The following is a 27,297-nucleotide window of genomic DNA, read 5'->3' as shown; positions in this document are numbered from 1 at the left end:
ACCCCCCGACTATGGGGGAAGTTGGTGCCTATGGCGCGCTCCTCCCCCGGCAGGATGGCTGGGCAGGTTCCACAAGTGACTGCGTGGTGCTAAATAACCTGCTGTCCAGCCACATGGCTTACAGGAAATTTAGATGCTGGGGCTATGCAATAACTGATGCATTGTCTTGCTTCACCTTTAGCAGAACTTTGTGGATCAACAGAATCAGTGGGAAGGTGTACATCAGCGCTCTCGAACATGGAACCAAGAAGGCATCTGACAGGGAACCCTTGTCCCTGCCCTGCAGAGAACAGTATACATGACACTTTCTGTTCTGCCTAGAAGGAAACTGGTGCACCTGGGGAGTCCCCCACCTGCAGAAGATTAGGCTGACCACCTCCAGATGAAGCGACCATTTGTGGCGAGAGAAAAAGTTCCTGCTGAGGTGATCTGCCAGGACATTCCTGGTTCCGGGCAGGTGGACGGCTACCAGATGAATGTCATGCCACATACAAAAGCCCCAGAGGCTGAGCGTCTCCCAACAAAGGGCCAAAGACCTGGTGCTGCTCCGCCTGTTGATGTAATACATTGCGGCTGTATTGTCCATCAGGACCCAAACCACCTTGCCCTTCACGTGGGGCAAGAACGCCAGGCAGGCCAGGTGAACTGCTCTGCATTCCCTGACATTGATATGAAGGGCCAAATGGTTGTGCAGCCAGTGGCCATGGGTGTTGAACTTGCCCAGATAAACTGGAAGTGGCACCCAGCTATTATGAAACGCAGGAAACGCCTGTGCCCTGGGAATATGGAGACATGGAAGTAAGTATCCTTTAAGACGAGATCGGCATACCAGTCCCCCAGATCCAGGGAAGGAATGATAGAGACCAGGGAGACCATGCGGAACTTCAACTTCTTGAGAGACTTGTTGAGGCCACGCAAGTCCAGGATGGGTCTGAGGCCCCCTTTTGCCTTCGGGATTAGGAAGCAGCAGGAGTAGAATCCTTTTTCTTCCATGTCCCGAGGAACCTCCTCCACACCCCCCAAGCCCAAGAGCTTCTTGACCTCCTGAACGAAGAGTTGCTCATGAGAAGGGTCCCTGAAGGAGGACAGGAAAGTGGAGTTGGGGCAGGATGGAGGGGCAGCCTAGTATTGCAGGATATAGACCCAAGCTACTATGTCGAGGATCCAGTGGTCTGCCATAACCTGAAACCAAGATGAGCGGTAGAGAGAGGGATGGTTAAGAAAAAGGTGGGTAGGATCTGGCAGACTGACAGGGCCATCGCTCTCGGGTGCACCCTCAAAATGATCACTTCAGGCCCCTCGGGTGTTTGGCAGGTCCGGACTAGGCTGGCGAGTGGGAGGAAAAAGGGTGACAATGACTAAAACCAGCGTCCCTTCTCCTTGTAGATCACTGATGGGATCTTGCCAGGGTCTCGGTGGCAGTGGTGGCTGAAAGGGCTTCCTGGCTGATTGCGGCATGTTCATGCCCAGTGAGAGAAGGGTAACCCCAGTGTCCTTCAACTCATGCAGCCTGACATCTGTTTGATTGGAGAACAGACCAACTCTGTCAAAAGGGAAGTTCTGGAACAGGGCCTGCATCTCCTGGAAGAGGTCTGCCGTTTGGAGCCAGGAGCTGCATCACATGACCACCACTGATGCGACCCATGCCATCTGCAGGGAACATCTGGCCGCCACAGTACCCTCCTCCATTAGGGTGCTAAACTCTTGGGCTAGACCTTCAGGGAGGGATTCCTGGAACTTCTTAAGACTGTCCCATAGATTAAAATTCTACCGGCTCAGCAGGGCCTAATGGTTCACCATCCGGAATTGCAGGTTGGCTATCAAATAATTTTTTCTCCCAAATAAATCGAATTTTTCAGCCTCTTTGTTTTTGAGAGTTGAGAGGGTGGAAACCTGCTTGTCCTCGTTGGCTGCAGACACAACCAGTGAGCCCAGGGTGGGTTGGTATAAAGGTATTTGAAACCTTTGGTCGGCACAAAGTACTTTTTCTCAGTCCGTTTAGAGGTAGCAGGGATGGAGGAGGGGGTCTGCCACAGGGTCTTGGCTATCTTGAGCACCCTGTCATGTATAGGCAGGGTGACCTGGGCGGGCATAGAAACCAAGAGGACATTGAAGATGGTGTCCTCCCTGCTCTGCCACCTCCTGCACCTAAAGCTCAAAGTTGTCGGCCATGCACCGGAAAATGGCTTGAGGCTCCCTAAAGTCATCTGTCAAGCTAGCTGTGGAAGGTCCTGTGACTTCCTCATCCAGGAATGACGAGGAAGACTGGAACCCTGGTGGAGGTACTGGAGTCTCAACCACTGGCAGAGAAGGAGGCTTAGGGGTGGGCACAGGTTTCTCCGCGCTGACCTCAGAACAGGCTTTTGGTACTGGGCCCAGCACCAGTCGAGCCACCAACCAATGCTGTGATGCAGCCACCGAGGAGTAATGTGATGGGGGCATCATCACCACTGGTATGCGCTCCACGTGCTCCAATACGGCCACTGCATTGGCCACTGGCCGTGCTGCCAGGACGCAGTGTATGAAGTTAAGAGGGAGGAGGTGGATGGGGGAAAGAGGCGTGTCAAGGGGAAGGGGTGGAGTGGGCAGGCTGAGGGTTGAGCCCCCCGCCTCGATGTTTGCACAGTAGGAGAAGCTGCCCTGGAACCTAACTCCCCTATTTACATTAATTGTTATGGGGAAATTGGATTCATTTAACATTGTTTCACTTAAAGTCTAATTTTTCAGGAACTTAACTACAACGTTAAATGAGGAGTTATTGTACTTAACAACTACTTAACATTACCAAATGCAAACTATGTACAAAGACCCTAAGGAATGAAATTCAAAAAGGAGAAACTGCTAGCTCTTGCTAAGCAACAAAGGTGCTCCGACTGACCATCATGGGCGGTAAGAAGGAACTGAGAGTGTGAAAGGCTGGTGGTGCCTGATATACCACAGCAGGAGTGCGGAACTTCAGAGGGTGCCATAGGCAGCCCTATGGGTACTGCTAAGGCAAAAAGCTCCGACAGCCATGCAGATGGGAGCGCGCACACCTAGAATGGAATCGACATGAACAAGCACTCGAAGAAGAACATAGCTACAGGCACTGATATGAAATGTTCCATTATCAGAACTGCATCATCAGCTAATCCCAAAAGTGAGAACTTGCAGAGGCTACTTGAAGATTGTGCTGATACTGAAGCTCAATGTTCGGAAACTAGTATATATAAGTTGGGATAAATATTACTCCCCCTTTCTTTATCACTAGGTCTCTTACAAATATGTGACTGTTGTCTCAGAGGAAGCAACTCAATGCTTTCACGACTAAGAGATACAGAGTATATCTAAGTCATCATACACAAAGCACAAAACATGATAATGCAGCTCTATGCAAAAAGCAAGAATCATCCATTAACAAGCTCAGAAAAAAGTTAATGATTTTATGCTGCGGTGTGGAAAAATTCAAATTAATCTAAAGAAAACTTCATTAATATAATAGAAGAACATTTAAGAATTAATGTAGTAGAAGAAGCCATTGACTTTTATAACAGAGAATCCCTTTTGTAAAATATCTGTAAGCATCTATAATTAAATAGAATTTTGCATTTCTAAGAAAAAACAAGAAGCATTACCATTCATGGGAAAAAATATAATTCATAAGTACCTTTAATGATGCCTCCAGTATATACAAACCGATGAAATAATAGTTACATATTTTTAGTTGTTTAATATATATTTCATCTAGAGGTGTTAAAAAATGCATTAGAATGGGAATGAAATTCAATAATGTTATAATATAACTTGTGTACTCAAATTCATCCATAAATACAATATCGTGACACAGCTTCAGAATCTTGTTCCTGGAAAAAAAAGTTGAGAAAATAATTTTAGGAATTTTTTATTATGACATTAAATTTAAAACAGGAGAATATGGATTTTCTATATATTTCAGCAAGAAATTAATTGAAACAATAGTACACCAATTAGTTGATACTCTAGTAATAAGTATGTAATTTTAGAATACAAAAATATATGGAGATATACCTATCTCAGAACTGGAAGGAACCCTGCCTTCACTAGCAGGACCAAGTACTGATTTTGCCCCAGGTCCCTAAGTGGCCCCCTCAGGACAATGATCAAACCACTGAGCTATCCCTCCCCCGCATTAATAATAGTTAATTGTAACTAATAATTAAAATTTTTCTAAGTAACAGTTTATGTAAATTAAGCTATTTTATACTAATGAAATACCTAAGGCACTGTTCACCCCAAAAAATGGTTATTTACCATTGCAGTAATGTTTTTCAAGATGCATTGTGCGCATGTACATTCAGATATATGTGCTTTCAAAGCACTCGAGTCAGAAACTTTTACAGCAGAACTGTTCAGACTGTGCATGTGCCCTTAATGTCCTTGTGCAAAGGGCTGAGGCGCCCCAACTCCTCGGTTCCTTCACATTGCAAAATGATCATACTTCTGAAGTAGGAGGGAAGTAGAGAGAGTCGTGAAATGCATATGTACACAATATATCTTGAGGAACAACAGTTACTGTACAGGTGAGTACTGTTTTTTTCCTCCTTTAAGAGATTATCCATATATACATTCTACTCCAGGTGACTCATCAGCAGTTCTCTTCTAATTGGTGGGATTTCTGAATTGAACAACCAAGTACCAACTTGCCAAAGTTTGCATCAGCACAAGAAGCCTGAGTGATGGCATAATGCTTAGAGAAAGTGTGTACGGATGACCACATCACAGAGTGCTGTGGTGTACGAGTACACTTATAAGGTTTGCAAATGATACCAAGATGGGAGGGGTTGCAAGTGCTTTCAAGGATAGGATTATAATTCAAAATTATCTGGACAAACTGGAGAAATGAAATTCAATAAAGACAAATGCAAAGTACTCCATTTAGGAAGGAACAATCACTTGCATACATACAAAATGGGAAATGACTGTCTAGGAAGGAGTACTGTGGAAAGGGATCTGGGGGTCATGGTGTACCGCAAGCTAAATATGAGTCAACAGTGTAACACTGTTGCAAAAAAACTCGAACACCCTTCTGGGATGTATTATCAGCAGTGCTGTAAGCAAGAAAAGAGAAGTAATTTTTCCGCTCTACTCTGCACTGATTAGGCCTCAACGGGAGTATGGCGTCAAGTTCTGGGTGCCACAGAAAGGATGTGGACAAACTGGAGAGAATCCAAAGAGGAGCAACAAAAATAATTAAAGGTCTAGAAAACATGACCTATAAGGGAAGATTGAAAAAACTGAGTTTGTCTAGTCTGGAGAAAAAAAAGACAGAGAGGACATGATAACAGTTTTGAAGTATGTAAAAGGTTGTTACAAGGAGGAGGAAGAGAAGGAGGACAGGACAAGAAGCAATGGGCTTAAATTGCAGCAAGAGGTTTAGGCTGGACATTAGGAAAAACTTCCTAACTGTCAGGGTGGTTAAGCACTGGAATAATTTGCTCAGGGAGGTTGTGGAATCTGCATAATAGGAGATTTTTAAGAGCAGGTTAGACAAACACCTGTCAGGAATGATCTAGATAATACTTAGTCCTGCCATGAGTGCAGGAGACTGGACTAGACGACTTCTCGAGGTCCCTTCCAGTTCTATGATTTGTATTGCACTTTTGTAGCCTGCATTGCAGGGTATTTATTGCCAGATCTGCTAAACATTTGTATGCCCCTTCATGCTTCAGCCATCATTCAAGAGGACATGCTTCTATGCTGATGACGCTTGTTAAAAATATGTGTTAACCAGGGCCAGTGCAAGGAAGTTTCGTGCCCTAGGAGAAACTTCCACCTTGCGTCACCCCCAAATCCAGCTAACCCCGCCCACTGCCCCCCCGCAGCCGCTAACCCCGCCCGCCGCGGCAGCTAACCCAACCCGTCACACCCGTCACCCGGAAAGCCCCTCCCGCAGCAGCTACCCCCCCCCGCAACTAACCCCACCCAGGGACCCCCCCCTCCACGGCAGCTAACCCTGCCCAGGGAGCCCCCCCCACTCTGAGGCAGCTGACCATGCCCCCTCCGCAGCAGCTAACACGACCCGGGGAGCCCACACCAGCTCCCTTCCCAGGCTTGCGGTGCTGAGTGGAGGAGAATTAGAGCGGGTGCTGTGTGCTCAGCGGAGGAGGCAGAGTGGAGGTGATCTGGGGTGGGGCGCAGTTCCTCTGTGCGCCCCCCTCGTTACTGCAGGTGGCCCTCCTTGCGTTCCCCCACCCCAGCTATCTCCACTCCACCTCCTCGCCTGAGCAGGCTTTTAGGCACCCTCAACCACTAGGCACCCTAGGCGGCCGCCTAGTTCACCTAGTGGTTGCACTGGCCCTGGTGTTAACTAAATTTGTGACTCAAGTCCTTGGGGGAGAATTGTATATCTCCTGCTTAGTTTTACCTGCATTGTCATAAACAGATTGTTAAGGGTTAATGTCTCTTCTACCTATAAAGGGTTACAAGCAGGGAACTGGACACCTGACCAAAAAAACAATCAAAAAACAAAATACTTTTAAATTTGGGTGGAGGGAAGTTTTTGTGTGTGTTTTTTGTCTGTTGTGTGTTCTTCTCTCGGAGGGTCTGAGAGAGACCAGACATTACTACAGGCTCTCTAAGTTTCTTTTCAAGTTGTAAGTAAAAACAGGTGGTTTAGGTTTTTTTTTTGATTGTTTTACTTTATTTGCAATTGTGGATCTGGCTGGTTAACTTTTATATGTGCAGTTGCTGGGAATATTTTGATTTGTATTGGTACTGGGGGGAAAATCTCTTTCTGGTGTCTGTAAGCTATAGGACCCTGTAATATTTACATCTTGAAGTTACAGAGATAATTCTTTACTTTTTCCTTTCTTTTATTAAAAGATTTCTTTTTAGAGATTGATTTTTTTTCTTGTTTCCCTTGTTTTATTCCAGGGGATTGGGATAACTCACCAGGACGGGTGGGGGAGACGGGAGGGGGAGAGATAAACTCTCTCTCTGTTTTCCTTGAATCTGTTTGCCTCTTTGTGGAAGGGAGATGCTTTTCTGTATGGTGATTTAAGAGGTTGGATCAGTATCTCAGGATAGCCCAGGGAGGGATATTCTAGGAGGGGGAAAGGTGGGGGAATGGTTTATTTCTTCTTGTTTTAAGAACCCAAGGGATCTGGGTTCTTGGGGTCCCCAGGGAAGGTTGGGGAGTTCAGAGTGCCTCAAAACACTATATTTTTGGGTGGTGGCAGCCTATCAGATCTAAGCTGGTAATTAAGCTTAGGGGAATTCATGCTAGTATCTCATTTTCTGGACTCTAAGGTTCAGATCTGAGAAAGAATGCTATGACATGGTGTTAGCAGTGGGATAGATAAGAATCCAAAAGCCAGTAAGATTATTAATTTGCTTTTCTGCTAGCTGCTTATAAGCAGAGGGAAGGGGTTTTGTTTTTTTTTAAACTGCAACCAGAGAAATTTTTTTTCCTTGCTCCTTCTAGCTGTGCATAGGGAGGGCTATTAAGGTTTAACGACAGTCGTTTGTTAAACAAAGCAGCCTTAAGTGGTCAGCAACACACTCCAGCCAGGACATATTTGTAAATGAAAGAGAGTTTTCTTTTTGCTTTTTAACTCTTTTGGGAGAGACCAGTAAGTTAAAAAAGACTCTGTTGCTAAGCAACCCCAGGAAGCCAACAGAGAACCAGCATTTCAGGCAGTAAACACCAGAGGGCGCCTCAGCACAAGAAAGCAGGAACCATGAGTTCCAAGGAAAGCCTGAGACAGGAACGAGCACGGCAACAAGCCATAGACAAAGAAAATGAACATAGGAGACGGATGGAACTAATTAATGCAGAACTAGCCAAGGAAGAGGCAGCCCACAAAAGAAAACAACAACAAGAAGAGGCAGCCCACCAAAGAAAACAACAAGAAGAAGAGGTAGCCCACAGAAGGAAACAAGAAGAAGAAGATGCAGCCCACAGAAGACAGCTAGAACTCCAGAGGGAGGCCCACCGACAGGCCCTGGAATTAGAAAAGGCTAGGCAACAGAACACAGCCAATCCTAACAACCCTTCGCCAATAATTGTTCCACAGCACAAGAAATTTCCCAACTACAAGGCAGGTGATGACACTAAGGCCTTCTTAGAAAATTTTGAAAGAGCCTGCCTTGGATACAGCATTTCTGAAGACCAGTACATGGTAGAATTGAGGCCACTGCTCAGTGGACCCTTAGCAGAGGTGGCGGCTGAAATGCCTAAGGAGAAAATGAACGATTATAAACTTTTTCAAACCAAGGCAGATACAGAATGGGGATAACACCTGAATATGCCCATCAGCGGTTCAGAAACCAAAAATGGAAACCAGATGTGTCATTCCCCCAACACACCTACCACATTGCAAAGAATTATGAAGCCTGGATATCAGGAACAAAGGTTAACAATCTGGACAAGCTGCACCTCCTGATACAAATGGATCAGTTCTTAGATGGTATTCCTGAGGAAATAGAGAGGTACATCCTAGATGGGAAACCCAAAACGGTAATCGAGGCGGGGGAGATTGGAGCCAAATGGATGGAAGTGGCAGAAAAGAAAAAAGCTACTGTCAAGGGGAACAAATACCCCAGAGGGCACACCGACAATAAACCCTACAACCGAGGGCAGCCAAAGACCCCACCTACAACCCAAGAAAAGCCACAGATGCCCTATTCTTCCACCTCACCAGTCTCCAGTAACCCACCTCCGACCCAGTGACCAGTCAGCTGGAAAATGCTTTAAGTGTAATGAACTGGGACATATAAAGGCCAACTGCCCAAAGAACCCCAACCGAGTGCAAGTCATTACACCACCATCACACCAAAGATCCCCAGGCCTAGATGCCTCTCACATACCCTTGGAGCGAAGGGAAACTTTGAGAGTGGGCGGAAAGAAGGTTACTGCGTGAAGAGACACGGGGGCACAAGTGTCAGCTATTCACCAATCCTTCGTCGACCCCAAATTCATCAACCCAAAGGCCCAAGTGACAATTTACCCCTTCATGTCACAAGCTGTAGACTTGCCTACAGCTGAACTGCCTGTCCAGTACAAAGGCTGGTCAGGAATGTGGACTATTGCAGTCTATGACAATTATTCCATCCCCATGCTACTGGGGGAAGATTTGGCCAACCAGGTGAATCGGGCCAAGAGAGTGAAAATGGTTACATGTAACCAAACCAGGCAAGCTTCCAGACCCATTCCTGTTCCTGAGCCGTCCACTGAGGCCCCGTCTGTGTTACAAGGGACCCAGACAGAGGTAGTGGACCTGGATCCCATGCCAACAACTGAAACAGCCACAGTGACTCCAGTCCCAGACCAGGAACTGGAAAAGCAGCTAGCACCAGAACCGTTGCCAGCACTGACGACACTGCTTGCAAATCCATCTTCAACCCCAACGCCAGAGGGTGCCAGTGAGCCTGAACTGGCAGAAGCAGCAGACAACCACACCCAAGAGGCTCAGCCAGAGCCTGAAATACCCCCTGGTGCACCAGCGGAAAGAGGCTCACCAGCCATGGAAACAACCCCATCACCTACATCGCTTCCAGAGGGACCAAGCCCAAGTCCACAGTCTAAGGAAGAACTGGTGTCTCCAGCTTCAAGGGAACAGTTCCAAACTGAGCAGGAAGCAGATGACAGCCTTCAGAAAGCTTGGGCGGCGGCAGGGAGCACCCCACCGCCTCTCAGCTCTTCTAATCGAGCCCGGTTTCTTGTAGAACAAGGACTTTTATACAAGGAGACTCTTTCTGGTGGACACCAGGAAGACTGGCATCCGAAAAAACAGTTGGTGGTTCCAACTAAGTACCGGGAAAAGCTCTTAAGCTTAGCCCATGATCATCCCAGTGGCCATGCTGGGGTGAACATAACCAAGGACCGGTTGGGGAAGTCCTTCCACTGGGAGGGGATAGGCAAGGACGTTGCCAAGTATATCCGGTCTTGTGAGGTGTGCCAAAGAGTGGGAAAACCCCAAGACCAGGTAAAGGCCCCTCTCCAGCCACTCCCCATAATTGAGGTCCCTTTTCAGCGAGTGGCTGTGAATATTCTGGGTCCTTTCCCAAGAAAGACCCCCAGAGGAAAGCAGTACATACTGACTTTTGTGGACTTTGCTACCCGATGGCTGGAAGCAGTAGCTCTAAGCAACACCAGGGCTAAAACTGTGTGCCAGGCCCTAACTGACATTTTTGCCAGGGTAGGTTAGCCCTCCGATATCCTTACAGATTTGGGGGCAAATTTCCTGGCAGGGACCATGAAAGAACTGTGGGAAACGCATGGGGTGAACCACTTGGTTGCCACCCCATACCACCATCAAACCAATGGCCTAGTGGAAAGGTTTAATGGAACTTTGGGGGCCATGATACGTAAATTCGTCAATAAACACTCCAATGACTGGGACCTAGTGTTGCAGCAGTTACTTTTTGCCTACAGGGCTGTACCACATCCCAGTTTAGGGTTTTCACCGTTTGAACTTGTGTATGGTCACGAGGTTAAGGGGCCATTACAGTTGGTAAAGCAGCAATGGGAGGGGTTTACGCCTTCTCCAGGGACTAACATTCTGGACTTTGTAAGCAACCTACAAAACACCCTCCAACACTCTTTAGCTCTTGCTAAAGAAAACCTAAAGGATGCTCAAAAAGAGCAAAAGGCCTGGTATGACAAACATACCAGAGAGTGTTCCTTCAAGGTAGGAGACCAGGTTATGGTCTTGAAGGCGCAACAGGCCCATAAAATGGAAGCATCATGGGAAGGGCCATTCGCGGTCCAAGAGCGCCTGGGAGCTGTTAACTACCTCATAGCAATTCCCAATTCCTCCCTAAAGCCCAGAGTGTATCATGTTAATTCTCTCAAGCCCTTTTATTCCAGAGACTTACAGGTTTGTCAGTTTACACTCCAGGGAGGAGATGATGCTGAGTGGCCTGACAGTGTCTACTACGAAGGGAAAAAAGACGGTGGCGTGGAAGAGGTGAACCTCTCAACCACCCTGGAATGTCTGCAGCAGCAACAAATCAAGGAGCTGTGCGCTAGCTTTGCCCCATTGTTCTTAGCCACCCCAGGACGGACTGAACGGGCATACCACTCCATTGACACAGGTAATGCTCACCCAATTAGAACCCCACCCTACCGAGTGTCTCCTCATGCCCAAGCTGCTATAAAACGGAAGATCCAAAACATGCTACAGATGAGTATAATCCGCCCATCTACCAGTGCATGGGCATCTCCAGTGGTTCTGGTACCCAAACCAGATGGGAAAATAAGCTTTTGCATGGACTACCGTAAGCTAAATGCGGTAAGTCGTCCAAACAACTATCCAATGCCACCCACCAATAAGCTATTAAAAAAGTTAAAACGTGCCCAGTTCATCTCTACAATAAACTTAACCAAGAGGTACTAGCAAGTACTGCTAAATAAACCTGCCAAAAAAAGGTCAGCATTCATCACCCATGCAGGGGTGTATAAATTTAATGTGCTTCCTTTCGGGCTGCAAAATGCACCCGCCACCTTCCAAAGGCTGGTAGATGGTCTACTAGCAGAACTGGGCGAATATGCAGTTGCCTACCTCGATGATGTGGCCATTTTTTCTGACTCCTGCCCCGAACACCTAGAACACCTGAAAAAGGTCTTTGAGCGCATCAGGCAGGCTGGACTAACTGTTAAGGCCAAAGGTGGATGCTATCCAAAAGTGGCCTGTCCCCAAGTTAAAGAAACAGGTCCAATCCTTCTTAGGCTTGGCTGGGTACTACAGGCAATTTGTACCACACTACAGCCAAATCGCTGCCCCACTGACCAACCTGACCAAAAAGACACAGCCAAATGCACTTAAGTGGACTAATGAGTGTCAAAAGGCCTTTACCAAACTTAAGGTGACGCTCATGTCTCACCCTGTGCTAAGGGCCCCGGACTTTAACAAACCATTCCTAGTAACCACAAATACATCTGAGCGTGATATAGGAGCAGTTCTCATGCAGGAAGGACCGGGTCACAACTTCCATCCTATCGTGTTTCTCAGCAAAAAACTGTCTAAAAAAAAAAGCCACTGGTCAGTCAGTAAAAAAAAATGCTACGCCATTGTGTACGCCCTAAAAAAGCTACACCCATACGTTTGAAAAAGGCGGTTCCAGCTACAAACCAACCATGCTGCGCTAAAGTGGCTTCATACTGCCAAAAAAAACAACAAAAAACTTCTTCAATAAAGCTTAGCTCTCCAAAATTTTAATTTTAAAATTCAACACATTTCAAAAGCTTCTAACAAAGTAGCTAATGCACTCTCTCGTAAAAGTTTCCCAAAATCCAGTAGTTAAAAAGTGTTCGTAAAAGTCTGTTAGTTATATACTTAGTAGTATATATAAAGGTGCATGTGTTGTATTAATCTATTTATTTTACAGTTCTAGAAAAAAATTGCCACGAATGAGGTTCCCCACTGTCTGCGATTTGGAGGGCATGTCATAAACAAATTAAAGGTCAATGTCTCTTCTACCTATAAAGGGTTACAAGCAGGAAACTGGACACCTGACCAAAAAAACAATCAAAAAACAAAATACTTTTAAATTTGGGTGAAGGGAAGTTTTTGTGTGTGTTCTTTGTCCATTGTGTGTTCTTCTCTCGACAGGTCTAAAAGAGACCAAACATTACTACAGGCTCTCTAAGTTTCTTTTCAAGTAGTAAGTAAAAACAGGCAGTTTAGGTGGTTTTTTTTTTTTGATTGTTTAACTCTATTTGCAATTGTGGATCTGGCTGGTTAACTTTTATATGTGTAGTTGCTGGGAATATTTTGATTTGTATTGGTACTGGGGAGAAAATCTCTTTCTGGTGTCTGTAAGCTATAGAACCCTGTAATATTTACATCTTGAAGTTACAAAAATAATTCTTTACTTTCTCCTTTCTTTTATTAAAAGATTTCTTTTTAGAGAACCTGATTGATTTTTTTTCTTGTTTCCCTTGTTTTATTCCAGGGGATTGGGATAACTCACCAGGACGGGTGGGGGAGACGGGAGGGGGAGAGATAAACTCTCTGTTTTCCTTAAATCTGTTTGCCTCTTTGTGGAAGGGAAGGGAGATGCTTTTCTGTATGGTAATTTAAGAGGTTGGATCAGTATCTCAGGATAGCCCAGGGAGGGATATTCTGGGAGGGGGAAAGGTGGGGGAATGGTTTATTTCTCCTTGTTTTAAGAACCCAAGGGATCTGGGTTCTTGGGGTCTCCAGGGAAGGTTGGGGAGTTCAGAGTGCCCCAAAACACTATATTTTTGGGTGGTGGCAGCCTATCAAATCTAAGCTGATAATTAAGCTTAGAAAAATTCATGCTAGTATCTCATTTTCTAGACTCTAAGGTTCAAATTTGAGAAAGAATGCTATGACATGCATGCTGCCATATATTTCATGTTATAGCAGTCTCGGGTGATGACCCAGCACTTGTTGTTCTATTTAAGAATACTTTCACTGCAGATTTGACAAAACACAAAGAAGATACCAATGTGAGATTTCTAAAGATAGCTACAGCATTCGACCCCAAGGTTTAAGAATCTGAAGTGCCTTCCAAAATCTGAGAAGGATGAGGTATGGAGCATGCTTTCAGAAATCTTAAAGGAACAACACTCCGATGCAGAAACTACAGAATCTGAACCACCAAAAAAGAAAATAATTTTCATCATCTGAATCAGATGCCACCAGCAGAAAGTTGAACATGCGTCGAACTGTACTGCTTTGAATCGTTATTGAGCAGAACCATCATCAGCATGGACGCATGTCCCCTGGAATGGTGACTGAAGAATGAAGAGACATATGAATCTTTAGCGCATCCGGCATGTAAATATCTTGTGACATTGGCTACAACAGTGCCAGGTGAACACCTATTCTCGCTGTCAAGTAACATTGTAAATAAGAAGCGAGCAGCATTATCTCCTGTAAATATAAACAAACTTGTTTGTCTGAGCGATTGGCTGAACAAGAAGTAGGACTGAGTGGATTTGCAGGCTCTAAAGTTTTCCATTGTTTTATTTTTGAATGCAGTTATTTTATGTACATAATTCTATATTTGTAAGTTCAATTTTCATGAAAAAGAGATTGCACTACAGTACTTTTATTAGGTGAATTGAAAAATATTATTTCTCTTGTTTTTTACAGCACAAATATTTGTCATCAAAAATAAAGTGAGCACTGTACACTTTGTATTCTGTTATAATTGAAATCAATATATTTGAAAATGTAGAAAACATCCAAAAATATTTATATAAATGGTATTCTATTCTTGTTTAACAATGCGATTAATTGTGATTAATAATTTTAATTGTGTGATTAATTATGATTAATATTTTAAATCGCTTGACAGCCCTAGTACAAACATTTTCTGACGCAGATTTATTTGTGTTGACAACATAACTGTAAAAATAGCTAACAATTATAACATTGTAATCATTAGGTTTAAGAGTTGATATGAATGTGGCAGTTTACACCTCTCAAAGTTATTTTTCAGACTGTCTGCAGGTTCAGGAAAAAATAGTGCATCTGTTACACATGGCGCATATTTTCAAGATTACTTTCACAAATTTAAGGGCTTGAAACAATCTTTTTATATATGAAAACATATATTCTAGAACACAGTCCACTAGAAAGGTGTGGGTATAAGATGAATTGTGCAGCATATTTTATAGCCTCATGTAAGACACAGAGCCTTGATTATTAAATGTATATATAAGACTGGCACATCTGAGTGCCAGTAACATAGGTTCAGAAATGTCACTTAATGCCCTAAGAGAGAGGAACAGTTTCTACAAATGTCCAGGATAAGCATTTGAGCCAGAAAGGCTGCAGAGGATGCTTGCAGTCTTGTCAGATGTGTTGTCATTCTGCTTGACAAGGTAACATTAGCCATGTCATAGCACAAACAAATACAGGAGGCTATCCACAGCAAAATCTTTTGAGAAGAGATTGGGATCCCCTTCAGCCTATCTGTGACAGCTACAAAGACAAGTGGAATTGCTTGGACCTGTTAAGGTAGAATGCTAACTCTCTTCTGACATCCAGAGTATGCAGCCACTCATCTTTATTCAAGTGAGGTTTCAGGAAGAATGGAGGTAAGTAAATCATCTAGTTGATATGGAAGTTAGTCACCACTTTCAAAACAAACTTTGGATGAGAAACAGGTAAACCTTGTCTTTAAAGAAATTTGTATAAGGAGGCCAGATATAAGTACATGTAGCTCATCTATCCTCCTGGAAGAAGTAATGGCCACCGAACATGCTACCTTCACTGAAAGATGTAACAAGCAGCAGGTAGCTAAAGGCTCAAAGGGAGACCCTATCAGTTTTGACAATACCAGCATCAAGTCCAACAGAGGGAACAGATCTTATACCTGAGGATACAACTGTTCCAGGCCTTTCAAAAATCTTATTGACATCGCCTTAGAAAATACAGAGCCATTATCAATCTGAGGGTGGAAAGATGAGATACCTCCTAGGTGGAGTTTGATAAAACTAACCATCAATCCATGTTGTTTTGGGTATAACAGATCGTCCTAGATATGCTAGATTGAAGAATGGATTGGTGAAACTCCAGATATTTGGGACCAGATAGAGAATCCCTTCCACACAGCCAGGTAAGAAGTTAGTTGATGGCCTCCTACTGTATAACAGCACATTCTGAACAAGACCCTTCTTGAGGGTCTAGCAATGGAGCATCCATGTTTTTAAATGGAGCACCTGAAAAATGGGGTGGAGTAGGCAGTCATGGTCTTGAGAAATTAGGCCAGGAAAATTAATGGAGGAGAGGTCCATCAATGGCTACTAGCCAAGATAGTCAGGGATGAAATCTCTATGCTCTGGGTGTCCCTAAACCTCCTAATGCCAGAAGCTGGGAATGGACGACAGGAGATGGATCACTCAATAATTGCCCTACAATGTTCATTTCCTCTGAAGCAGCTGGTACTGGCCACTGTTGGAAGACAAGATTCATAGATTCATAGACTCTAGGACTGGAAGGGACCTCGAGAGGTCATCGAGTCCAGTCCCCTGCCCTCATGGCAGGACCAAATACTGTCTAGACCATCCCTGATAGACATTTATCTACCAGGCTAGATACCAGGCTAGATCAACTATTGGTCTGACCCAGTATGGCCATTCTTATGTTCTGGATGCAATGGCAGTGAGCAGGACAGGAAAGTGAAGAACCAGTGCTGCTGAGGCCAAGCTGGGGCTACAAGTATTACTTGGGCATGATGTAGTCTGATTTTCAGTAGCACTCTGTGAAGGAGTGGGATCACTGGGAAAGTGTACAGGAGCTTGTCCACCCAGGGCAACAGTGAGTGTTTGTGAGGGAACCTGGACTGTGACCCTGAAGGGAACAAAACTGCTGGCAGTTCCTGTTGGTTCTCATTGCAAGCAGGTTCACCTGGGGAGTCTTCCACAGTTGAAAATAAACCTGGCTATACCTGGATGGAGACACCACTCATGGTGACTCAAATGATTGGTGCAGATCATCTGCAAGCTCATTCTGCATTCCCTGGAAGGCAAGAGGCTTTGAGATTGATCAAATTGACAGTGCAAAAATCCAAGAGTTGGACTGCCTCTTGGCAGTGCAGAGAAGAGATGGCCCCTTCCTGCTGCTGAGATACAATATTGCTACTTTATTGTCTGTGAGAACGAGCAGCATTTCCCCCCTTTGAAATGGAGGAGGAAAGCCTGACATGCCAGTTGGATAGCTCTAAACGCTCTCACTTTTATTTGTAGAATCAAACCCATTGTAGATTATCACCTCTGCATCTGCAGAGAAGCAGATAAGACACCCAACCCAGAGCAGATGCATTCATCACTAATGTCAGTGAAGACTGAGGATGGACAAAGGGAATACCTATGCATATGTTGGCAGGGTTTGTTCACCAATCTAGAGAGCCTAAAATATGAAAGGGCTCCATCACCACCATTCAGAGGCTCACAGTTTGGTAAGAATATGGAGCCCAGCCAAGCTTTTAGTTTCCTGAGGCATAATCTGGAATGCTGGACTACATATGTGCAAAAGGCCATATGCAACAGAAGCCTCATACAATCCCATGCTGTTGTGACTGGGTGAGCCTTGAGATCCAGAATGATGGATTGGATTTGTCTGAAATCTTGACTGGTAAGGAAAGCTCTGGCTTGAGTAGAATCCAGACCTGTCCCAATAAACTCTATTCTCTGAACTGGGGAGAGGATACACTTCTCTCTTTTAATTAACAGCACCAGCGCATTGAAGATTGCCTGGGTAAGAGTTACACTGGACAGTACCTGAATCCTGGGCTGGTTTCTCTCATGTCAGTTGTCCAGGTAGGAATAGATTTGCACACCTAACTTCCTCAGAAATGCAGCCACCACTGCTATAATTTGCACACCTAACTTCCTCAGAAATGCAGCCACCACTGCTATAATTTTCACACCTAACTTCCTCAGAAATGCAGCCACCACTGCTATACATTTTTTAAAAGTTCAAGGAGTTGCAGACATGCCAAAAGGCAGCACAGTGAACTGATAATGAGATTGGCTTATCAAAAGCCTGACATACTTCCTGTGGCACTGATAAATTGCCACATGAAAGTATGTGTCCTTTAAGATGAAAGTGGCAAGCCAGTCTCCAGGATCCAGGAAGGGAATACTGGAAGCCAGCGTGACCATGTCACATTTCACCTTTTTCAGATATCTGTTGAGTTGATGCAGGTCTAAAATTGGTCTGAGACCTCCTTTTGCTTTCAGAATTAGGAAATAGTGGGAATAAAACCCCATCCCTCTGTGACACTGTGGAAACTCTTCTATGGCTCCCACCCAGATGAGGGACCTCATCATGAGAGTGGTTCTCGAAGAGGGACGGGGATGGAGGGAGGGAGAGAAGAAGGGGTAGAAACAAATTGAAGGATGTATTCCACTTCCATAGTGCTTAAGACCCATTAGTCTGAAGTAATTAGTGACCAAACACTTAGGAAGTGGGATACACAGTTTGCAAACAGAGGGCATGGGGAGACTTGAATTAGAGAGAATGGTATGGAGTCCTTGACCGACTCATCAAAATGTTTGTTTAGTGCCCCCAGGATGCCTAGATGAACCAGGAGCTGCTGTAGTAGAAGAGGAGGTTGGCCTGTGCCTAAAACTCTGACTCGTTCTCCTTGTTAGGTCCTGGAAAGGCACAAGAGTTGGGTATTGGTGAGATTGTTGAGGACGAAAGTGTTTTCTAGTCGGGGCCAGTGTATATATGCATAATGACTTTACAGTTACCCAGAAGTCCTTTAAGCCATGAAACGTATCATCTATCAGCACCAAAAAGAGGGAAGACCCTTCAAATGGCAAGCCTTGAATAGTCCTGTGAACTTCTTGGGCCAGCCCCAAAGATTGCAGCGAAGAGCACTTGCACATAGTGATTGCAGAGGCTATGATCCTAGCAGCTGAGTCAGCAGCATCTAAACTGGCCTGGAGCAAAGTTCTAGACACCAATTTCCCTTCCTTCACCAGTGAAAGAAACTCTTGTTTAGTGTCCCCAGGGAGCTTGTCCTGAAATTTCAATGTAGAGTCCCAGATGTTATAATCATACTACCCTAATCAATTTTTCTACCAAACAGGTCAAGTTTTTGGCATGGTTTGACTTAGGGGTAGCCACTTGTTGCCCCTAGGATTCTCTGTTGTTGGCAGCCAAGACAACCAGTAACTCCAGAAGGAAGTGGGAACATAAATGTTCCAAGTCTTCGGAGAGAACATAGCATATGTGATCAGCCCTCTTAAATGTGGATGGAAATGGCAAGGGAGTTTGTCACAAGGTTTTGATGGGCTCTAAAATCATTGATTGGCAGGACCACATGAAATGGGTCAGTTGTCACCAAAATGCCAATAAGATGATCGGACAGTTCTCTAACCTTCTCCACCTGGATATCCAAGGCCAAGGTGACTCTTTTTAAAGCTCCTGGTGAGCTCTTCAGTCATTAGGTAGGGGTGTGGTAATTCCCAAGGGAACTATTTCATCTAGGAAAGAGGAGGAGGAGGAGGCCAATGCAGGTTCAGGGCTGAACCTCCTCTGATAATCAGATGGCTGGATCCCCGTGATCCACTTCCTTGTGCTTAGTACTGGGCCCAGCCAACCTCTGACTCCAAAAATTACTTAGGGACTGGTGCTGATATCAAGACATGAGAGGTCATTGTCGTCAGCTTTCCTCTTGACGGTACTGTCAGATGAGAGCTCTGAGATGCAGGAGACTGATGCAATACTTGATGCTGCGCTGAGGAGACCGACGCAGTGTGGTCTGGTAATATTGGAGGAGCAACTTCCTGCACTGCCAGGTAAGCCAGAACTGACAAACTCAAGTCTGTCAACACCAAAAAAGCCTTCAGTGTGGACAGAAGCGTTAGAGTCTCTGAGCAATGAGTAAGAGAAGAAGGCAAGTGCTGAAGAAGCTGAAGCTACCTTATCAGGCCCTGGACTCAATGGTGCCTGCCCCGGTGCCAGAGTCTATGATACAGCATTAGCTGATGACTGAGATGAGAAGTGTGTCAATTTTGACTGCACTTTACTTGATCCTTTGTCTCCCTGCTTGGAGAACTTAGAAGCCATCAATCTTCCTTCCTGGTCACATCCTTGGAAGCTATGTTTCTTCCTCTGCACCAGGAAGGGTGAACAGTGCCAGGACTTGGCCAATATCAGAGGAAGGTTTCTCACAGAAGCTGAAGTACTCGGCACATTCTCCAAATGGGAAGTCTTTGAAGATAGTCTCAGAGCAGCCATCATCAACAGAAACTTCAGCCTCACCTATCTGTCTTTCTTGGTCCTTGGCTTAAAGTCCTTAAAAATTTGACACTGATCCCTAATATGAGACTCATCCAGAAACTTTAAACAGAGCGTGGGTCAGTCATGGGCATCAGTTTGGAACATGAAAAACAGGGCTTGAAGCCTGGTGACTGAGGCATTCCTTGATACTGAAAAATGGAACCACAAACCAGGTATGAAAAACATCACTTTAAACTAAACTAAAACGTATCCTGCTACCTGACTAACATTAAAACTATACCAATGGGGAACTATTTACAACTAAAAAACACGCCAAGAGAACATGCCAAGGCAAGACAGTTTCCAGCAACCGTTGTTGATGCAAGAAGGGGTTGAGGGCAGCCCTACTTTTTATACCAAGAAGCACACACCACATGGGTACTGCTGAGGGAAAAAAATTCTAACAACTGTACATGGGGCACGCGCACACACACACACACAAACACAGAGTGGAATGCACATGTGCAATCACTCAAAGAAGAAAATACAGTTTCTTCAGACATGCCAAACCTGTGGAGAAAAAAAATGCAGAAATTGGGCTTGTTTTTAGCTTAACTGGCTTGTGAGTTGCTTGTTGGCTAGTTTTTGGCTTGTAGCTTGTTGCTTGTTTGACTTGTAGCTTGTTGGACTTGTAGCTTGTTGCTGTTTGTTGCTTCTTTTTTTGATCAGCTCCTGGCAAGCAGGGGCAAGAGGAGGGAGAGAGTCAGGGGTGCACAGTGGACCCACCACAGTCCCAGACTGCATGCCAGGGGGATTCTAGTCACATAGAGTGTTGGGGTTCTTAGGGATTGGCTTGTTTTGAACTGGGATTAGCTTGATTTTTGGCTTATTGTGAAAGTCGGGGTGCTTATTTACTGCATGAAAGTTGGCAACTGTGAGTTTCTTGTGTAATCAAGATACCAATAGTAGCCAGAAATACATTCCTTCATCTTTAATAACCACAGTGATTGAGTTCTGAAGGACCCCATGATTGATCACAGTCTATAAATACATACACAGGGAACAAAAATTTTATAATAGACTTTTCAGTCTGGCAGGCAAAGGTATAACGAGATCCAACTAGACAAATTCAAACTAGAAATAAAGTATATATTTTTAACAGTGAGGCTAGCTAACAATTGGAAAAAATTACCAAAGGTCATGGTGGAGTCTCTATCACTGAAAATCTTAGAATCAAGATTGTATTTTTTTAAAAAGATATGCTCTAGTTCAAAAAGAGTTATTCTGGAGAAGTTCTATGGCCTGTGTAATATAGGAGGTCAGACTGCAATGTCCACAATGATCCCTTCTGGCTTTGAAATTTATGAATGGTAAAAATGCCCCTTACAGAAGAAAAGATAGAGTAATTAATATGGAAAAATAACCTTAACAATAGGTGTAACTAATAGCTGTATGCTGATAGCCCAATTAAGTTGATGTAATAACCTAAATAAAGATTTAGGTGTACATTATACTGTACTTACCTTGATGGCTTAGATTTTTCATCCTTCACATTGTAAACCCAATCAGATAACAATTTCTTAAAGGAAACTAGTAGTCCTTTGCTTTCCCAATATGTCTTTACCTCATGAATGTTCATAAATCTAAGAAAGAAAGATGTCATCACACAAATGTATACTACTAGAAAATAAAGCTATAATACATACACAGACTAGATCCTCAAATGATGTAAACTGATGTAGCTCCATCAAAGTCAGTGAAGCTACACCAATTTACCCCAGCTGATGATCTGGTCCACAAGATCAACTGAATAGAGTTTCCATAAATATAGTATTAAGATCAAAATATTGCCATCAATTTTATGTCTATTAAAATCTATGAAATTATATAAAGATCAAATTCTGCACTTATATTTGCATGTGCTTCCCACTGAAATAAATGGAAATGTATGTACATTCAAGGGCAAAATATAAAACACTCCTTTTTTTAATAAGTACCTTAGTATGATATCCACAGACCTCAGTATCCAAGAACTTTTCTCTGACTACTACTGTGTGAAAGGATGATTTTGTGGCTAAGGCATCTGGACAGGGACTCAAGAAATCTGGGTTCAGTTTCTAGGCCACTCACAAACTTTCTGTCTTACCTTGGGAAAGTTATTTAGAGTAAAATTGTCAAGAATGCCCCCAAAAAACAATGAGGAGTCCGGTGACATCTTAAAGACTAACAGATTTATTTGGGCATAAGCTTTTGTGGGTAAAAAAAACCACTTCAGATGAACGCCCCACTGATTTTCTGTGGCACTTGGGCACTTTGTTTACTTACAATGTAAGTTGTTCATTAATAAGGACTATTTTTTACTGTGTTTGCATAGCATCTAGCACAATGTGGCATCTAGGCACTACTGTAATATCAGTCATAAGTAAAGCTGCAAGTTTGTCATGGATTCTGTGACTTTCCATGATATCCATGCAACCCTGGCCGCAGCAGGGGCAGTCTTGGGACCAGGGCCAGTGCAAGGATGTTTCGCGCCCTAGGCAAAACTTCCATCTTGTGCCCTCCCCCGTCCCCGAACCCCCACCCTGAGGCGCCCCCCCGCCCCTGCGGCAGCTCCCCCCCCGCCCTGAGGTATTCCCCCGGCGTCAGCTCCCCCCCCTCCGCCCTGAGGCGCCCCCGCTGTGGCAACTCCCCACCCTCCACCCTGAGGCACCCCACCTCCGCACCAGCTCACCCCTGCTCCACCTTCACCCCGAGTGTGCCATCGCTGCTTCACTTCTCCCACCTCCCAGGCTTGCGGTGCCTAAGCTGATTGGCGCTGCAAGCCTGGAAGGCGGGAGAAGTGAAGCAGCTACCCCTGCTCCGCTTCCTCCCCGAGCACGCCATCGCTGCTTCACTTCTCCTGCCTCCCAAGCTTGCGGCAATCAGCTTAGGCACCGCAAGCCTGGGAGGCGGGAGAAGTGAAGCAGCCACAGCGTGCTCGAGGAAGAGGTAAGGCAGGGGTGAGCTGGGGCGGGGAGTTCCCCTGCATGTTGCCCCCCCTTACTTGCTGCAGGCAGCCCTCGCCGCACCCCCCTGCCCCAGCTCCGCCTAAATGCCGGCGGTGACTGGGACGGCCGAAGATCCGGCCGCCACGGTTGCTGCTGAAGAAAATGCCACCCCCCAAATCCTAGTGCCCTAGGTAACCGCCTAGGTTGCCTAAATGATTGCACTGGCTCTACTTGGGACACTTCCCTACCCCCAGCAGAAGGAATTTGGGTGTGGGAGGGGGCTCAGGGCAGTGCTTATCTTGGGGGGGGGGCTCCCTAGAAGCAGCAACATGTCCCTCCCTTCCTCAGCTCCTAGCTCCACACACTGCCTCTGTCCACAGGCACCGCCCTCGCAGCTGTCATTAGCTGTGGTTCCTCGCCAATGGGAGATGTGGACCCAGCACTTGGGGTGGGAGCAGTGAGCAGAGCTAGGAGCTGAGGGAGAGACATGTCCCTGCTTCCAGGGAGCCGCAAGGAGCTAGGTAGGGAGCCTGTGAGCCTCCTCAACTCCCCCAGCACTAGTGGGGGGCCCAAGCTGTGCACCCCACAAGATTTAGTCAGGGATATATAGTACAAATCATGGACAGGTCCCAGGCCATGAATTTTTGACTTTTACTAAAAATATACATGACTACAACGTAGCTCAGTTATAAGCAACAGCATGTGTAATTCACTACCATTCACTCCAGACTAGATTATTGTAATTCACTGTATCTGAATCTATATATGAAAAAATTGCAAAGTCTCCCGCCACTTGAGCAAAACATAGCTGATGCCTCCTCCACAGGTTGGACTGCTTTGAACATCCCCCCCCGTAATTTGGACCCTTCACAGACTACCTCTACGTCCAATGTGGAGCTTTGGTCTTGATCTCAATCTTCAGACCCATTAATGAATCAGTTCCCAGTTACATTATTTATCTTGGGTACTTATATGGCCTATGATATTATAGGAACTGTGGATCTCAAAATTTCTAATAAATTTATCCTCACTATAACCACATGAGGCAAGGAAGAAACATTATCCCCATTTTACAGATTAAGAATTGAAACAGAGAGAGACTAAGGGTATGTCTTCACTACTGGCCAGATCAGCAGGCACTGACTGATCCCTGAGCGCTCTCCCATCAACTCCTATAATCCAGCTTGACGAGAGGCGCAGGTAGAGTCAACGGAGGAGCGGCAGCAGTCGAGTAACCGGGGTGAAGACACCATGGTAAGTTGATCTAAGTACAATGACTTCAGGTACGTTATTCACGTAGCTGAAGTTGTGTAACTTAGATCAATCCATCCCCCCAGTGTAGACTAGGCCTAAGTGACTTGCCCAAAATCACACAGGAATAGGATTGCCAACTTTCTAATCCCTGAAAACTGAACAACCATGCCTCTTCCTGAATCCCGCCCCTACCTTGACTCTTTCTCTGAGGCCCCACCACCCGTCGAACCTCTAGCCCCACGGTTACTCACTCTCCACCCCTGCCCCATCACTCACTCTCCCATCCCCGCAGGGCTCACTCGCCACCTGCAGAGCCGGACTGGGAGGAGCTGATGCAGAGCCTGTCCAATTGCAGCACAGCAGGGCACGATGGGTCAGTCCCCATAGCGAGCGGCCGAGGTAGGGAAATTGGGGCACAGCGGGACAGGAGGGAGGTTGGTCTGTGGAGCGAGGCCAAGGAGAAATTCAAGTCCATCCCCAGAGCAAGGAGCTGGGGAAATTGGGACATAGTGGGGCAAAGGGGGCAGACAGGACCCTCCCCCCCCCGATGGTGCTGGTACCCACTTTGGAGCCTGGTCCAAGAGCCAGCCAGTTCTCACCATCAGATTGGGGGGTGCAAAGAGCAGCATCTGCTAATCAGAGCCTCACCTCCAGGCTCCAGCAGCAGCAGCTCCTCTTTCTGCTCCTCCTCCCCGGTGGCAGAGGCCTGTTACTGCAGGTAACTGGACTTTTAGCTTTCGATCAGCTGCCAGTTTCCCTTTTTAACTAGACCTTCCAGTTGAAAACTGGACACCTGGCAACCCTACACAGGAAGTCTGTGGCAGAACTGGGAATTGAATCCATTTGTCCTTAGTCCCAGGTTAGTGCCCTAACTACTGTACCATCTTCCCTGTCTAGAAAGAGACTGCATGTCTTTCTAAGAACTGCCAAGACAGTTATCTGCATTGTTCCGAAGAGTGTAAGAAAAGACAGGGCTAAGTGCATAAAAGTCAGAGATAAGGCATTTTCAACTGCAGGAATCTGGCTGTTAAATGAACTTCCAGAGGAGATCTAATTAGAGGCATTCAAATACGTTGGTGACAGATGCTAGTACATAATACTATGATGGACAGATAAAAGTGGCATGGAGATGAAATTTCTGTCTCACTTCTAAAGGTGGTGCTTCTAAAAGAGAGTCAAGGATGGTTTAAGTCAGCTTACAATGCTATTGCCCATGCTGTATTTGTTATGTAAATAATAGAGTACATTGCTTACAAGGCTATAATGTCTGGCAACTTTCACGATGACTAATTTGCACCAAAAATTGTTTTAAAAATTACTAAACTACTTTCATTAGGTTATTCACTGTTTTTTAAACAAAACTTCCCCTTTTAGACTATTCATATGTAGAACATGTACAGTAGGAGCATGTTTTCAAAACAATGAATATGCCTATAAAATTCTATACCAACCCATTAAGTTATGTGACTGCTTGCACATCAAGTAACTGCATCTACAGTCTGCTCACTTGTAAGCACAAGTCTAGGGATTAGTGAAAGCAATGGATGTACAGTTCCTCTGTTACACGCATATTTGAACATCTGGCACATACTGTCTGATATCCAACTAATTTCAATTTTAAAAATTAAAGTGAATGAAGCACTTACTTTCCTCTAATATCAACATAGCTTTTTGCTGCGCCTATTAATGTTTGGGCAGCATCTTGGTTAAGCATTCCAGTGTGGTATTGCTTCTGATAACTAGCCTAGATTAAAACAAAAAACCCTCAAAAACATGAATTAACATAAAAATTGCTACGAAGTAAATGATGATAAAAGACTTGCTAACTTTTTCTCTATTCTTGCTAGAATAAAAATATTTTGCAACATATCAATATCATTGAGTACAAAAACAAATTCATTTTACATACTTACATTTATATTATGTGGATAATTCCATATAAATAATTCTTCCTGTGGACTATCAGGGAGTGCACCTGTCTTCAGCTGTAAGGCCCTGGAACTGAACTCCCCAGTTTAGCAATGCAGCATTTGTAGTAATGCTCCTCTTAATGGGGATGCATGAATCGGGTTCCCTCACAGACCTTGTGAGGCTCCTTCCACCAACTGCTGGAGTCAAGAGCCTTCTGCAGAATAGATACCGTCTTGGTCAAGCTGTGTTTGCTGGGTGTGCAGACCATCCTGAGCCAGGGTTGGGGGAACCTTGAATGCAGACTGGTGTAGGGTGTAATGAAGGTGGAGGCTGCCATGTGGTCTAGCAGTGCGGGCAGACCCACGCTATGATTTGAGACAATGAATCTCAACCCACAGCCTGCAGGCTGCTTGCAGCCCAATCAGCATACAGCTGTGGCCCATATATCCTCAGGGCCATAGCTAATATATATATGGTGTCTTTGGGGCATCTTCCTTTCCTCTTCAACTCCCTAACAAGGGATTTGTGTCTTCTCTTTTTTGGAGTAAAGATTGATGTATGGTGTGGGAGGGCACACGTGTCAGGCCCTGAATCAGTAGCAGGTCTCATGAAATGAGAGAAATAATTTGATTCTGTCTTCCCTCTGCTTTCTAGATTTGCTCTTGAAGCCACTGCAGAATTTACACTTAGATAGAATATGGGCCCCCCTGAGGCAATGGATGCAGATGGAAGAAGTTACTCACCTTGTGCAGTAATGATGGTTCTTCAAGATCTGTGTCCTTGTGGGTGCTCCACTCTAGGTGTCAGTGCATCCCTGCACCGGAGATTGGAGATAACTCACAGCGGTACTCGGCCGGAGGAAGGGTGCACACAGGAGTTGTCTCGTGCAGCCGTTGGCACCTCCTGCAGCACACGCTCCCCTGACCGTCCCCTCCGTTCCTTCTCTACTGCAGAGCTCAGCTGTGAACTCAGAAATAGAGGGGAGGAGGGTGGGTAGTGGAGCACCCACCCTCCTCCACTTCTTCTTCATCGAGTGGTGAGTAACTTCTTCTTCTTCATCGAGTGGTGTCCCTGTGGGTGCTCCACTCTAGGTTCTTGTAGAGCAGTACCCCACCACGGGCGGTAGGGGGTCAAAGTTATGTATAAGTGTGTGATGAGAGCACTGAGACAAGGCCTAGGGTGATAGCGTAATGCTTTGCAAAAGGTTGTGCTGATGTCCAGGCTGCAGCTCTGCAAATATCTATTAAAGGCAACATTGTTCAAGAATGTAATTTGATGTTGCCATGGCTTGCGTTGAGTGGGATCTGATGCCCAGGGGGCGTTCTTTGTGATGCAGGTGGTAGCAAGTTTGAATACAGATAGAGACCCATTTGGAGAGTCTCTGGGTGAATAGTGTAGAGCCCTTGGAGCGCTCTGCTGTAGAGACAAATAGTCTTGGTGACTTGCGAATGGTTTATTTCTGTCCAAATAGA

At 45.1% G+C, this 27,297-nt stretch overlaps 1 protein-coding gene across 1 annotated transcript in view; it reads right to left on the bottom strand.

Moving 5' to 3' along the window:
• The window catches only part of LOC127051018 (sodium/hydrogen exchanger 10-like), a 336,647-nt gene that overhangs the window by 176,658 nt on the left and 132,692 nt on the right, over nt 1–27,297 (bottom strand). The window contains 3 exon segments of the mRNA XM_050952807.1: nt 3,647–3,842; nt 21,197–21,316; nt 25,561–25,658. Coding sequence (XP_050808764.1) covers nt 3,647–3,842; nt 21,197–21,316; nt 25,561–25,658 — 414 coding nt within the window.

The sequence above is a fragment of the Gopherus flavomarginatus genome, chromosome 5 (genome assembly GCF_025201925.1).
Source record: "Gopherus flavomarginatus isolate rGopFla2 chromosome 5, rGopFla2.mat.asm, whole genome shotgun sequence".
NCBI lineage: Eukaryota > Metazoa > Chordata > Testudines > Testudinidae > Gopherus > Gopherus flavomarginatus.
Note: the sequence above shows the minus strand (reverse complement) of the source record. Positions and strands in the feature narration are given on the sequence as shown.